At 56.0% G+C, this 15,188-nt stretch overlaps 1 protein-coding gene across 1 annotated transcript in view; it reads right to left on the bottom strand.

The window, feature by feature from the left end:
- The window catches only part of KCNK9 (potassium two pore domain channel subfamily K member 9), a 51,597-nt gene extending 44,917 nt beyond the window's left edge, over positions 1-6,680 (bottom strand). Inside the window, exon 1 of the mRNA XM_089899195.1 lies at positions 6,599-6,680. Within this exon, the coding sequence (XP_089755321.1) occupies positions 6,599-6,680 (82 nt within the window). The remainder of the gene's footprint in view (positions 1-6,598) is intronic.
- Between the last annotated feature and the right edge of the window lie 8,508 nt (positions 6,681-15,188).

Raw genomic sequence — 15,188 nt, 5'->3', positions numbered from 1 at the left:
TGCTGCCCGCCTTCCAATCCCAGCCCTTCCGCTTCGCAGCTGTGTGACCCTGGACAAATTACTTAACCACTCTGCCTCGGTCACTCATTAAGAGAAAATTCACTGAGCACCTAGCATGTTCTAAGATCTGGGGATACAGCAGAGAACAAAGCAGCGCTGACAGGCAGTAAAAAAAAGTCTCCCCACCAGCACGGAGGATCCGAAGAAGCTGAGCGGAAACTCTCCGTTCACTGGGGGAAGAGGTAGTGTGGGGAGGGCCCCTCTATTTCATCTTACGAAAGGCAGTGAGAGAGCAAGCCAGACAGATACCTGAGGGGCGGAGAGAACGGCATGTACAAAGGCCCTGGGGCAGAAGCAGCCAACCCAGGCAAATTAAGGTCCCGAGGCCATGGGAGGAGCTTGACTCAAAACTCCATAGTAAGGTAGACAGCTAGTGGGAAGCAGCCGCATAGCACAGGGAGATCAGCTCGGTGCTTTGTGACCACCTGGAGGGGTGGGATAGGGAGGGTGGGAGGGAGGGAGACGCAAGAGGGAAGAGATATGGAAACATGTATAACTGATTCACTTTGTTATAAAGCAGAAACTAACACACCATTGTAAAGCAATTATACTCCAATAAAGATGTAAAAAAAAAAAAACTCCCCACGGCTTCTCATTTCACCCAGAATAAGCTCCAGAGTCCTGAATCTGAGTTCAATTTTCAGTGGATCATTCTGGCTACTGTGTGAAGCGTAGACTGTTGAGGGCAAAGGTGGGGCACCTTTGGTTAATCATGTCTCCCCCATGGCAGCTCTATGAGTACCAGTAACTCCCCCCACCCCGCCAGCCCAGCCTCAAGTCTCACCGTGAACCCTGAAGCAGCCTGGCACACACACCGCTGGTTAATTCAGTGCTTATCATGATTAACAGGGCACCAAAGAGCCCGAGGGTAAGCAGTGGAGGCAGATGCCTTAGGACAGGGGAAGGGGCTGAGCCGAGGTGGCCCTGTGCCCACCCTGGTGCTTGTGGCTGCTCTGCCCCCCCCCACCCGTCCTCCCCACTGAGAGGCGACCCCCAGGAGGGAGGGGAAGGAGGGTGAACAGAGGATCCACGTCCCCTCCCCACCTCAGGTCCTTGCCATCTGACCATAGCAGGAAGGGACTGGCTTTGGACTGGATACAGGCTGAAAGTTTGCAACTGGCCCAGAGTGAATTTCAACAACCAGAAGTCCCTGGGAAAGGCAACACTCTGCCCAAGATGTGGGTGAGGGGTGGCCTGCACCCAGCGAGGGGTGCAGCCCTGCCATAGCTGGTGCTGTGGCAGGGGAGGAACGAAGCGGCCTCCCATCAGCTCTCAACGGGCTGGGCCCAGAGACTCACCGAGACTCCCCCAGCCCCTCATCCCCTCACAAGTGATGCTGGGTGGGGGCCTTTGGAGCCCCAGCCAACTGCAAGAACATCTGCTCCTACTAACATCGAGAGTTCCAGAATCTCTGGGTGATCGCAAAAACAAGAATGTTAGGCTGCGGGTCAAGAGGACGTGTTTTAAATTCCATTCCACTTCTTCCTGGCTGCAAGGCCAAGGCTGGATGACCCCTGAGCAGTTCACCAAACGTTCGAGGAGGGGCTGGAGCCAGAGGGAGGCCTGGAGGGGGTGTGAATGCGGGATAATCTGCAATCGCAACTCAGCCTCTATCAACAGGTACCAACGACCACACAGTCAGAGACACAGGCATCTGGTCCACCTCCAGGATCAACACCACACCATACACCCCACACACCCAGTCTGTGGTCCTGGGGCAGGGGGGCTTCCAATCACAGCCCCATCCCACCCTCCGCCCGAGTCTTTCCCTGGAGTTGCATATAAGGATGCTGTCTTTGCTCCGGCTAATGCTGCAGTTTGAGCCCCACTCATCCTCTGTGTCCTCCCCCTTCAGTGAGAAACACCTGGACTCCTCTCCTAGCTCTGACAGCATCACCTGAGCCCTCAGATCCCCAACCAAAGCACCTAAAATCCGTTCTATGCCTGAACTTCCCCATCTTGTGAACCCCCCATGTCACCAGTTTGAGTCTCAAATGTCCTTACTCTCAAACCCCCGTGACCTGGGTAACATGATCCCAGCTTTCTGCAAAATTAAATGAAATGGTAGGATAGGCGGACACAGGCTAGCGGCCAGCAGATGAAAAACACCCACAGCAGAGGTTCCACACGGCGCCGAGCCCTCCCAGTAGACCAGCGACAAAACCACCCAGGATCAGACACACAGGATGCTTCAGACCTGATTCGAAGGCACCACCACGTTGGAGTCATCCACAGCTCGCCTGGCTTCAAGCCCGACACGCACTTCTCAGCCCACGACGGCTCCAGGGCTCTGTGTCCTCGCTTGTGAGAAAATGGGTGCTTCTCCACTTAAATGCACTTAAGGACCGACACCTGAGCAACCTGGGCGTGGTGAGCTGACCACTTGCAGGTGGGGTGGCTGATTTGGGAGAACCGCCCTCCCTACCTGGTCCCTCGGCTGTCTCAGGGGCTCAGGGTTCAAGCCCCTGTCCTGCCACTGGCCTGCTGCCTGCATCAGTACCCCTCCCTGTAAAAAGCTGGGGGGAGGCTTCCTCTGATATTCATCAGGTGAGGGGCGGGAAGAGGTGGAGGCTGCCGGCCCTGGAGTCCTCCAAAGGCACGATTCTCGTGCTGGGAGCTGGGGGTTAATTAAATGGTTATTTGTTCTGCCTTCCAAATGGGGGAAATACGCACCCTAAAGAGCTTTCAGGAGAAAAAGTGCTGCGTGATGATTATTTAATATTTTATGGGTCCATAAATACACCAAGCGCTGTGCAGCCAAGCGCTGTCAGCCGCTGGCTGCCGGGAGCACCCGTCAGCAGGTGGCATGCTCTGGGTGCCCCTGACACCCGGTTCCCGGTTGGCAGCAGCCCAGGGTCCCTCTGAGTTCAAAGCCGCCGAGACCAGGCAGGGGCTCCCAACCCCGGACGCATCCTCACCCTCCCTCCTGGAGTCAGAACTTGGCATCCTGGGGGCTAGGGATGGCACCATGTGTGCCGTGGTAGCAGTTTGCTGCTGCTCCCTGGGGGCTACGCAGGGGCCCTCCTTCCACATGTGGAAGATGGGGGTGCAGAAGCGCTGGCCTGCCTGTGCCCTGCCGCCCAGTGTTCGCTGCAGGAAGCGATGGAGAACCATCACACAAGCCACCAGCCCTGTCGGCCTCTGATCCCAGACCCGTCTCCAAGTAGCTGAGATCACTCTTCTAAAAAGTATTTTACGATAAGAGATCACAAATACCTGGCCAGGAATAAAAAATGTTTGGACATACTTTATACACATTGGCTTTACCTCAACATAATAAAAAAGAGTACCTGAAATGTCTGCTTTCTTGGTGCCACATTTGCTTTGAATCAAATTAAGGTCTCCCACCCCGAGACCCTGCCTGATCTAGTCCCCCTGCCCCTCCCCCCGCAGATGACCCTCCTTCCAGTCTCAGGGTCCATGGTTCTGGTGGTCTCCACTCAGAACCCCCCACCAGAGACCTACTCTTCCTCCTGCTCTCTCCAGAGATTTCTGGGGTGGGGCTGGGGCCCCCGTGGGAATGTGAGCCCCTGGGGGCAGAGCCATCCCACTGCCTCTCTGACCCCGCAGGGCCCGGCTTCCCCCTTGTCCACCATATGCAAACACTTGTTCGGCAGACACTCAAAACTCAACTCAGATGACACAAGGGAAAGTGCTTTTAAAATCCATAGATTGCTCTACAAACACAAGGCGGTATTATCGGCTCAGAAAGAATCCGTCTTCCACACTGTCCAGAGGCCCACAAGCTCACTCCTCCCCATGCCAGCCCAGCTCAGCTCTCGGCAGCACCCTCCCGAGAATGTCTGCTCCATGCTGCCCAAGGCCTCACGGCCCCCAAGTCCCCCAACCCCAGAGCCTCAGAGCAGAAGTGGCAGGCTCTGATCCCCACGTTCCTTTTAGCCAGGAGGAAGTGGAGGCTCAGAGTGGGCAAGTGGGTACTCGAAGGCCACACAGCAAGTCAGTGCCCACGCCAGGGCGCTGGGCCCCATGCCCAAGGCCTTGTCCACTCAATTTCTTCAGGAACAGAGCTTTCCAGGTTAACACACCTGATGAGAAAAAGGAAGATGCTTTCACTTAAGAAAAGGAAAACTCTAAGTCCAAGCATAACCTAGGAATAGCTGAGGTTTATGTGAATTTTCAGCTTGTACAGCCAGGGAAAGCTCGGGGAGGGCTTTTAACACTTACTTGTAAAACATAAGGCACCAAATCGCTTGGGTGCCCCAGTGTCCAGCTGCCCCAGCCCCCTTCATCTGGGGACAGCTCGGCCTGATCAAAGAAGACAGTTTCTGAATAGGAAGCTGGCCTCAGAGCATGTGCCCATGTGTCCAGGCCCGTCCAGGTGTGCCATGGACTATATCAGATGGCCAGACAGACACTCTCCAGCCCTCAGGGCCCCTCCCCCTCTCCCTCGCTGAGCTCCCTGACAACAAGCCCCTCCCACCTCGGGGCCTCGCTGGCTCCTCACTCAGCTGAGTGTGCTGGGCAGACACCTGGACTCTGCCTGGGTGGAAGCTGGGGCACCATCCCTCCAGGAGCCTTTCATTTTGGGCCCCAGTGGTTTCCTCACACAGTACCTGGTTCAAATCTTCCAGACCCCTCGGGATACTGTAAGGTCCAAAAAGACAAGCACTAAATGCCAGGTTAGTTGTTTAATCATGGCCTCTAGTGGGGAAGGCAGGTGGCAATAGTGTGTCTTGTTTACCATTCTATCCTGGAGCCTCGTACAAGACAAAGCACAGATTTATGGAGCACCTGTGGTATCTGCTGAAAAAGAATGGATGGGTGGGTGGGTGGATGGATGGATGACTGGATAGGTGGATGGATGGATGATTGGATAGGTGGATGAATGGATGGATGGATGGATAGATGGGTGGGTGATTGGATAGGTGGATGGATGGATGGATGGATGGATGGATGGATGATTGGATAGGTGGATGGATGGATGATTGGATAGGTGGATGGATGGATGGATAGATGGGTGGGTGATTGGACAGGTGAATGGATGGATGGGTGGATGGATGATTGGATAGGTGGATGGATGGATGGATGGATGGATGAATGGATAACTGTTTCAATGAAGAGATGGTTCCTATGGACAAGTGGATGGATGGGTGGGTGCATGGTTGGGGGATGAATGGGGTGGTAGATAAATGGGTGGATAGGTGAATGGGTAAGAGGATGGTTTGTTGCAAATGGACAGGTCAGTGGGTGGATGGGTGGACGCACGAGCAGATGGCAGAGCTGGAAATAAAACTCTGGTGTGGCAGGATCTGAGTTCCCTGCTTTTTCAACCCTCCCCTCCTCCACTCCTTTTCTCTCAGACACTGCTTGGGGACAAGATGACAGTGACAAGTGACGGGGGCGAGGCTGCAGACCCATGTGGCCTCCAGTTGTCAGGAAGTCTGACAGCCCATCTCGCTGAGAGCCAGGCCCTCCTTCCCTTCCCCATCCCTCGCTCAGCCCTCACTTGGTGTCCAGGGGAGGAGAGGCAGAACTCTGCCACCTCTTGTAATCACAAGGAGCAAACAAAACAAAACACTCCTTCCCCGCTCGTTCCCAAAATAGCCTCTCTCGCCACCCAGACACGCTGGCTGGCTGGCTCTCCCTCATTCAAACCTGACTAGGCAGATTTTCTAGAGCCCTGAGCTGGGGATGGGGGAGGGAAGGGGCAGGAGAGGCTGGACTCCCACCAGGTCTAGAAGGGAAGCAGGAAGCTGACTGGCGTCAAGCCCTGTGCTGTGGTGTCATGACATGGAGAATCCCCAGTCCACCCTGCCAGGAAGGCACTGTGACCCCCATTTCTCATACAAGTAAACTGAGGCCCAGAGAAGGGAAGTAACTGCTCAAACTCGCATAAGCAGGTGTGGCTAACTCCACCAGCCTGCTTCCCCCACACCCTGAGCCTCCTCATCCAGGGGCTCTGCCAAAGAGTTGGAGGGGAGAAAGGGGAGAAAGCAGATGTGGCAGGCCAATGCAGGGTAATCAGGGAGGGCTTCCTGGAGGAGAAGACAGGATTCAAAAGAGGATTTCAACCTACAGCAAATGAAAGGTAGAGCAACACTGGGGGGACCTTGAGAAAGTTCCTGGAGCCCTGTTAGCCTCAGCTTCCTCATCTGTGTAATGGGAACAAGAACCCTGGGAGGGAGGTGGAGTGAGGTTCAAATCAGATAAAGAGTTAGGGCCGCCCTCTGATGGGCACTGAGCCACATGGCTCGGTGGACATTCAGGTGACTCAGGGCCCCTCTGCTCCACTCTTCTCACAGGCACAGCGAGGGAGGTTCGGAGGGGCCAAGGTCAGGGGCCGCTGATGCCCCCAGGTGCAGGTGAATGAACCCCACTGGGGCTCTGACCTGAGCTGAGAGGCAGCTGTCAGCTCTCCCCGCTGCCAGCCTGGCCCTCAAGAGCGCAGGAAGCAAAGTGGGAGCAGCCTGAGAGGGGAGCTGGAAGTGGCTCGGCCCCAGGCCCTGACCTTCCAGCCTCCTCCAGTGCACACCTCCCTGCCACGCCTGCTGTCCAGAGGCAACAAGCACGTTCTCACCTCTGGGCCTCCGCCCACGCTGTTCCTCCTGGCCAAAGCGCCCTTCCCCGTTCTCCTTGGTATGCTCCCCACACACCGACATCTCAGGTGGGACCACACTGACTTCTCCCTCACCATCTCAGGCCGGTTCTCCCCAAGGGGCTCCCAGCCCCGAGGAGCACACAGATAAGCAAGTGGCTGGGTGCACGGAGCCTTGTCAGATGGCCTCTCCTCCAGGAAGCCTCCACCCTCCTTGCCCTCACCTTCCCGGAAACAGCTGATCACTTCCTCCTTTAAGCCAAACTTTGGCGGGGCTCAAACTCACACAATGCTCCACCTACTGCCGCCGAGACTTCCTGAATAATCATGATCCTTCCCAGACCCGTCGCTTCTCTTGGGCTCCACGCACTGGCCAGGTACAGGCCACCGTCATCTCTCACCTGGACACAGGCCACAACCTCCTCCCGGCCTCCCCAGCCCCGGCACAAGGGATGGAACATCCAGTGGCCAGAGCGGTCCTCTCCAACACAAATTGGATCATGCTGTAGCCCTGCTCGACCCCCCCAGTGCCAGGGCTCTACCCCACCCCGACCCACCCCTGCACAGCCTGTGCTTCCCCCTTCCAGGCCCATCTTCCTGCAGCCTTCCTGGCCTCGGGATCCATTCTAAACCCACCACTTTGCCCCTCCACACCACTGCAGGTGCTGTGTGCTCCAAGGAACAACCGTCTCCATCCTGCTAGGTCCTCCCGACTAAGTCCTGCTGCTCCCCAGGGCTCAGCTCCAACGTCACCACCTCCAGGAAGCCTGCCCTTGTGTTCCCAGGGAAGCCAGGCTGCACTGAGCAGCAGAAAGGCAGGCACTGGTTTGAGTTAGGACTGAACTCAGGCATCCTGGTGCGCCTAACCTGCTGTGCGACCTCAGGCAGGTCGCTGAGCCTCTCTGAGTGTAATCCTCTTAGGAGTCTAACCAGGAAACGAGGACCCACTTGAAAAATTTAGAACAGGGGGAATTCCACCCAGTCATGGGGGTGACAAGAAAGCTGAAGCAGCCCAGAGTGGGGACAAGAAGCTGCCACCAGGCTTGGGCAGTGAGAGCAGGCAGGCCAGGGTCAGGTCATTGGCCAGAGCAGGAGCCATGGCACTGTCCTCCAGTGGAGCCGCTGCCAGGGATGCGGGGGAAGGGAGGGTGCAGTGTGCACCCTCTCATCACCCTGCCCTTTGAACTTCTGCCGCTGCCTGCCCTGGGCTAAAGTCCCCCAGACCAGAGCACAAGGGAGCCTGGGAATGAGTTCCCTGCCGTCCGCCGCAGGAGAAAGGGGCAAGTGGGTCTGCGAGCACAGCCCTTCTCCCACCTGCCAAGCAGAGCTGACGGCATGGTCACGGCTAGCAAGGCCAAGGCCGTGTTCCAGGAGCTCTGCGTGACTTAGCTTCCGTCTCCCCGCGGAGTCCCAGGCTTGTCAGGGCCCTGGACCAGCCCTCTAGGTTCCCGCTGACTCGGGCGCTGTCCGAGGTGCTGAGACCCCCAAGTTCAGAGGGTAACACAGAGTGGAGAGAAATAATGTTTTCTGGGGGGTTGTGGAGGGGGCAGCCCTGGGAAGCTCCCCGAGGGGACAAGATCAGAAGTGATTTGAAAGTAAAAATTAAAATACTGAGGCAGGGCAAGTTACCGAGGGAGGCATTCCCGGGGGCGAGGAACAGCACGTGAAAAGACACTGGGGGCCCCGTGGGTACCAAATGAGTTCATAGGCCAGAAAGTGCTTGTGCCCCAAGGCACCCCATGTGGATGGGGGCCCTGACTGTCATGGGGGACTGGCCCAAGGCCCCCTGCCTCCTAGGGACACAGCTGCAGGCTAGGTTTTCCTTACTGGTCCCAGGGGTCCCCCTTCAAATTTCTGAAGCAAAGCTCCTGCCTAGGATTGAGGGCACAGGCTGCGTTTATCTCCTCTTTGCCCTCTGCCTCAGGCACATTGATTAAAAATGGAGAATGCTGCTCTGTCCTACCCTCTGGCACTGGGTCCCAAGCCCCTGGAAGCTCAGACCTGACCCCGGTGCCAGGTTCGAGGTACCCGCCTGCTGCCTATCCAACAGCAGTGGCCAAGCGATCAGCAAGGGGAGAGGGTGGCCTCCTTCCCTGGGGGCCTGTTTCTCAAAGGTTCCCCCTCCTCTTTTTATTATTCTTCCCCTATTTCTTCTCAAGTTCTGGAGAGCTGGAATTTGAACTGGGGGTGGGGTTCAAAACTGAGAGCCTGGGCAAATGACACAAACAGACAATTTCCGGAGGAAAGAAAACCCACAAATAACCACTCAACATAGGAAAAGATACTCAACCTCACGCTCAAGCTACACCAAGCTACCATTTCCCGCTAACAGGTTGCTGGTGGGCAGGTACAATAGTACAACCCCATGGAGGGGAATTTCTACACCGACCAAGTTTACAAATGCATTTGCAATTCCACTTCCGCATATTTATCCTAAGGTACACCTGCATACGTATGCAATGATGTTGGTAAAAAGTTATTCATTCACGAGTTGTTTCCAGTCCTTTTCTATCAGGAATAGAACATCAATTAGTAGAGGCCTCACTGAATTCTGGTACATTCGCAAAATGGAATAGTATGCCTATGTCAAAAAAAAAGAAAGAAAGAGGAAGTTATGTACTGGTATGCAAAGATCTCTGGGATTTATTATTACGAAAAAGCAAGAGACAGAACAGTGATCAAGATGCTGCCTTTTGTGTAAGAAAGGGGGGATAATAATAGATATTTGTGTCTCCATCAGAAACACAAGATATTAATAAAAGTGATTCCTACTTTATTAGTAAGAACATGGAAAAACAGATGCAGATGGGATGGAAAGAACAGGATGGGAGTGAGTTACTTCAATGAACACCTTCGTATCTTGGCTTAATATCTGAACTACGGAAATGTATCAATATTACCTACTGGATCACATAGCTGGTCAGAGTGGTTTTATTTATTTTTATGTGACCCTGGGCGAGTAACACATTTCTGAAGGTGCTAGTGTTAGCAATAAAACTGAGCCTTAGCCTCTCTGTAATATTATTATATTGATGAAACGTGAGAATCTCTAAAAGGCACTTAGACCACCAAATCACAGGTAGCAATCACTCGGTGATAACAACTGACAAGGAAGAATGGGGCTATTAGGACCCAACTCCTTCATATAAAGCACAAAAATGACTGGGTAAAACCTACATATTGGATATATTTTTCATTCAGTTAACAGACCTTTATTGATTATCAATGATACATGCTGCTTGCCATTAAGGGGCTTAGCGCGCGAGACAGTCGCTCGCACCCAGGCTGTTTGAGACTTTCTGTGTCTATGACCATCCCCATATTCCAGATGGAAAAACTAAGGCTTAGAGAGGTCAATCCATCTGCCTAAGGAGGTCTCAAAGCCAGTCAGTAAAAGGAGCCCAGTTCCCTCAGCTTCAAAACCCCCATTGCTGCCCCACTGCCGGCGGGGGCATCCTCAACCCCCAGCTCCCAACAAGCACCAGCACCTTCCATGCATCTTTGGTAGAAATGCAATGAAAATGCTCAGCTCCAAATAACTTTCCTGGGGCCCCAGTTAGAACGTGGCAGAGCCGGGGCCGAGGGCGGTGGATGACAGAGCACCAACCATGCCCGGGCCTCCAGCCACACAGCGGGGACCACTCATGCCACAAACATGCCCTGAGCTCCTACTATGTGCCAGCCCTGTTCTAGCCACTGCGGACAGTGAGTTGGGGACAGCCTCTCTCCCACTGGAATGTGAGCTCCCTGAGGAGGGGAGGTGACCATTTAGTTTGTGAAACAGAGTGAGGCAGGGCCAGGGCACAGGTGATAACACAGGAGGGGTGTCAGGGCTAGGAGAGAGCGGGGCCAGGCAGCCAGGTGGGCTTTGAGCAGATCTCGGAGGACGTAGAGGTGTCCAAGGGGACAGCATCTCTGCCGGAGGAAGATGAAGTGCCAGGGAACAGGGTGACCGAATTCCTGCTCTCCTCCTGCTTCCTGCAGGGAGTACAAGGCGGGGCAGGGGACCTAAGGCCTTGTGGTCCACTGTGAGGGCTTGACTCAAACCTTCCAGTAGTTTCTATCTCCTTCCAAATGGAAGCTGGAACCATGCAATCAGACCCCGTCTTTAGCGGATCTCCCTCAGTCTAGCTGTGGTGTGGGGGATGGAAGGGCCAGCGGGGCAGCTGCAGGGTGAGGGGAGGCCAGGCTAGCATCAGTGGCCTGTCCAGGGTGTGGCCAAGGTGACAGGAGGAGGGCTGGATGCTGGGTCGCTTCTGCAGGTGGGCCACAAGCCTGGGTGTTGGGTTGAACGGAGCCGAGGTTTCTAGCCTGAACGACTGGAAGGAGGGAGGACCCAACACCCGGGCAAGGAGGGAGCTGCTGGAGGCACTGGGTGGGGCAATTATGAGGATGACTGCTAACAGCACTCCCATTTTGCAGATAAGGAAACTGAGGCACACAGAGGTTAGACTTGCCCTTTGCAGAACCAGGGCTCAGTAGCAGTCCCCCCGCCAGGCTGCTGCCTCAGCACCCAGGCCTGGCTGGCGCCCCCAGACGTAGGCACAGCCGCTTTCCTTCATGGGGAAACTGAGGCTCAGAGTGGCGATAGGCCAGCTCCCCAGGTCTTCCTTGGGACTGAGGCCTGGGCCCCACCGCCCAGGCAGGCTGAGCCCACAGACTCCAGACCTCTGGGAGACCACCACCACCCTGCTTCCCCATTGCCATGACAATCGCCTTATAATTCCTCACTGCCCAAGTGGCAGGGTGGACACAGCGTCTGGAGTATCCCAGCTGAGGCTACCAGGGCCTCAGCTGGGATACTTTGCCAGTATCCTTTGCCCTCCTCCAGCGCCGGCCCAGGGCCTGCCGTGCTCTGAGCCCCCTCTCTCCCCACTGCTGGGGCTCTGGACCACGCAGCTGTCCCACTCCCTGTGGGCCTGTCTGGTGTCCTCCTTTCTTCGGGCCAGCCCGGGGTCCCCCCCAGTCCCTTGGCTCCTGAGTTTCCACTGCGGGCAGGAAGGGGTGAGTGGGGAGGCTGGTGGTCCCCCCTCCCAGCCCAGGGCTCAGCAAGTGAAGCCAGGAGGAGGACTCGGAGGGGACAGAGGCACAGGTGTGGCCGAGTGACACAGGCACGCGGTCAGGGATGGCCTTACCCTGAGTCTCCAACCAAGGCAGGCCCAGGGGGCTGTGTGCACACATCTGGCCTAAGGCCTCGGCCAGTGCTCCCCACCCACCCCAAGCCCTGCTCACCCAGCTGCTCCTGGCCTTGAGGAAGGGTCAAGCTCGGGTGGCCGTAACTGGGCACCACTGTTCCAGTGACTCAATATCTCACGAGGGCCTACGCTGAGCCGGACACGGCTGGGCACGGAATTGCTGGCGCAGTGGGAGGAGAGGGGGCCAGGGGACCAACCGCAGGCCGGGACTGGACCACAGGGATGTGGCACCAGGGCAATAGGTTGGGAGCCAGCATGGGTGGGGTGACCCCTCGGTGTGAGGAGTTTAAAAGGAAGCTCCCCTGCCCCCAGCTTCCCACCAGGCTGGCCCCCGCCTCCCCACGCCCAGGGGTCTTCGGCAGTTCTACCTGAGGGATTTGGAGGATGTCTCCTTCCCAAAACAAGGATAGGCAGACCCCAGTACCAGCACAGTTCTACACAAAGTACTCAGGCCGACGCAAACTATTATATAGAGAATAGATAAACAACAAGGTCCTACTGTATAGCGCAGGGAACTAGAGTCAATATCCTGGGATAAACCATAACGGAAAAGAATATGAAAAAGAATATATATATGTATAACTGAATCACTTTGCTGAACAGCAGAAATTAACACAACACTGGAAGTCAACTACACTTCAATAAAATTTAAAAAACAACAACAACAACAAAGTAATCAGGATGACGTCTGCTCTGTGTATCAGCTTCTTTCGGCGGCTATAACGATTGCCACAAACTTGGTGGCTTAAAACAGCACAAATGTATTTGTTTGCAGTTTGAGAGGTCAGATGCTGAACAGCGTCTCATGAGACTAAAGCCAAGGCGTCAGCAGGACTGCACTCCTTCTGGAGGCTGTCGGATGCCATGGCCCCTTCCTCCACTTTCCAAGCCTCTTCCCACCTCTCCCTCTCTCACCTCTGCTCGCATCACGACGTGCCGTCTGTGACTCTGGGCCTCTGTCTCGCTCTTTCAAGGACCCTGTGATTACACCGGGCCCTGGACAATCAGGACACTCTCCCATCTCAGGGTCAGCTGGCTAGCAACCTCGGCCCCACCTGCTGCCTTAATTCTCCCTGCTGTGCGAGGTAACATATTCACAGGTGTGTGGACGTTTCTGGGAGAGGGGCACATTCTGCAACTGCCAGGTGCCCACCCCGCCTGGAACAGTTCACAGGAGGTCCCCCGGAGCTTGGATCCTTCCCCCCACCCCTCCCCTAACAACTTGCCCTTTTGTGACATGGGACGAGGAGGTGCAAAGGGGGGCTAGGGGCACTACCCCAAGATGGACTCCAGAACAACCGAGGCAGGATGACCCCCAGCCCACCATCCAGACCAGGCTTCTCGAACTTGAACGTGCACAGTCCCCTGGCGGGGAGGGGGATGGGGTCTCATCAGGAGGCAGCCTTGGATGCCGAGGGTCTGGCTGAGACTCACCTGTCCGCCCAGCTGCAGCGAGACCAGCGCTGCTGGCCCCAGACAACACTGAGCGCGGCCAAGTGGGAGGATTTCGGCTCTACCCCATGTCATCGGAGCTGGGCTCGTCAGTGCCCACGTTCTACTCCATCACCACCACACCTGGGACGCACTAAACGGTCGCAACCCAAAGCCGAATCTTGCAAGGGAAGAACCGGCGACCCAGCTGGGGTCTGATCCCAGCTGCCTGGCTACCAGCCGTGCATCGTGTGGCAGTTAGGCATCCCTAGTCTAGAGCAGAGAAAACTGGGGGCCGAGAACAGTAACTAATAGGAACAGAGGTGCAAATCCTGCTTTTACCAAGTACTGCCTGCGTGACCAGAGGCAAGTTCCTAATGATCCTTGGTTTCCCTACATGTAAAATGGGAATAAACCCTGCCGTGTAGGGTGGTTAAAACAATATGCAGTAGTATTTTAAGCCCTGCTATGTGCCCTTTCTACGAAGTGCGAAATAAATATATACACATGAGTACCCACCCCTTGGGTGTTTGCGGGTTTGAATGGGTCAGCTCCTCACCGGCAACCTCTACGAGCTGGATCATCCCATTTTACAGTTGAGGAAACTGATGCAAGGGAGGCCCCATTCATCAGCCAGCTCTGGAGGCCGATGAGTGGCACAGCTGGCCCTTGAACCTGGCAGCCGGCCCGAGTCTGTGCTCTGAGCCACAGCAGCACTGCATACAGCAGGTGCTCAAAAGGCTCCACAGAAAAGTCCAGATGCACATCAGACTGTATCTGATAACTGAAAGCCCACCACCTCTTCACCAACATGCAGTGTGGTTTTTATTTCTTCCCACTTAGGTCTCCTCCACCTGTTTTTCGACCCTCAGCCACGTGCCTCCTTGGGCATTGATGCCCGTGGCCTTGCCCTGGCCTGGAGGGCTGGGTCTCGCCCTTGAGCAAAGGCCCCCCCACCTCCATCCACGGCAGCATCACTGTGGCTGCATCTGAGGCTGGCGCAACCCCCCGCCCCCAGCCCGGCACCCGACGGCTCGGTGGTAGAGGGCCCAGTGGGGACGCGTGGCCTGGCTCGGGCCAAGGCCGCACAGCCGCAGAGGCGCCTGAGTGAGATGGGAGTCAGGCCCCAGGCCTACGTTCCACACGCAGCCCTGCGACATGAGAGAGAACACAGCACACACCCGGCACGCGATGGTTCCCGCACTGCTGAGGTGGAGACCGAGGACTTCCAGACACGATGAATCTACAGCAGAGCGGGAAGCATCCACTGACGGAACACCAACCTCCAAACCTTAAAACACCTCTACGCAACCTGTCCACACCAGCAACACGCCACAGCTTCTGAAAGGTCTCCAACGGGTCAGGCGAGAGGCGAGGAGACACGGCTGGGGTCCAGCTGTGCAGCCTCTCAGTAGGACTCGGCTCTCCGTCCTACACGGGGTGAGTCAGAGGCCAGAGGTGGGGGAGGAGCCCAGCCAAGGGCGATGGAAGCTCCCAGAACGAGGGCCACACTGTACCCCATGTGGGACATGTGCTCTCTCTCTGAATTCTGGCCAGGACCCCAGAGGCCGGGGCCCCCGTACACACCCCACAACTGGGAAAAGCCGAGGCCTCCAAGGCCAAGGGGCTCGTCCAAGGTTCTGTGCTAAGCGTTCGGAGCAGCCTGACTCCAAACTCAAGGCCAGGACCTTGGAGAGAGCTGCTCCCTTCGGACGCCGCCCCTAGAGAGTGTCCACTGACTTAAAAAAATAAACTAATAAAGGTTCCATCTTTAGGATGTCTTCCCAGTTCGGCTGGGGTCTCCGTGGGCATCTGGAAGGGGAGAGGGGCCGGGCGGGGAGAGGCCTGGCTCAGCAGAGCCTGTACCAGAGACCCACAGACAATGGCAGCGGATGGAGAATCCATTTCGCAGTTGCGATCCTCATCTTTTCCTGATCATGGTAAAG

The sequence above is a fragment of the Delphinapterus leucas genome, chromosome 17 (assembly GCF_059928025.1).
Source record: "Delphinapterus leucas isolate spDelLeu-1000000601 "Yukka" chromosome 17, BTC_Dleu_Yukka2, whole genome shotgun sequence".
Taxonomy (NCBI): Eukaryota; Metazoa; Chordata; class Mammalia; order Artiodactyla; family Monodontidae; genus Delphinapterus; species Delphinapterus leucas.
The sequence above is the reverse complement of the archived record's forward strand: the minus strand, read 5'-3'. Positions and strand labels throughout refer to the sequence as shown.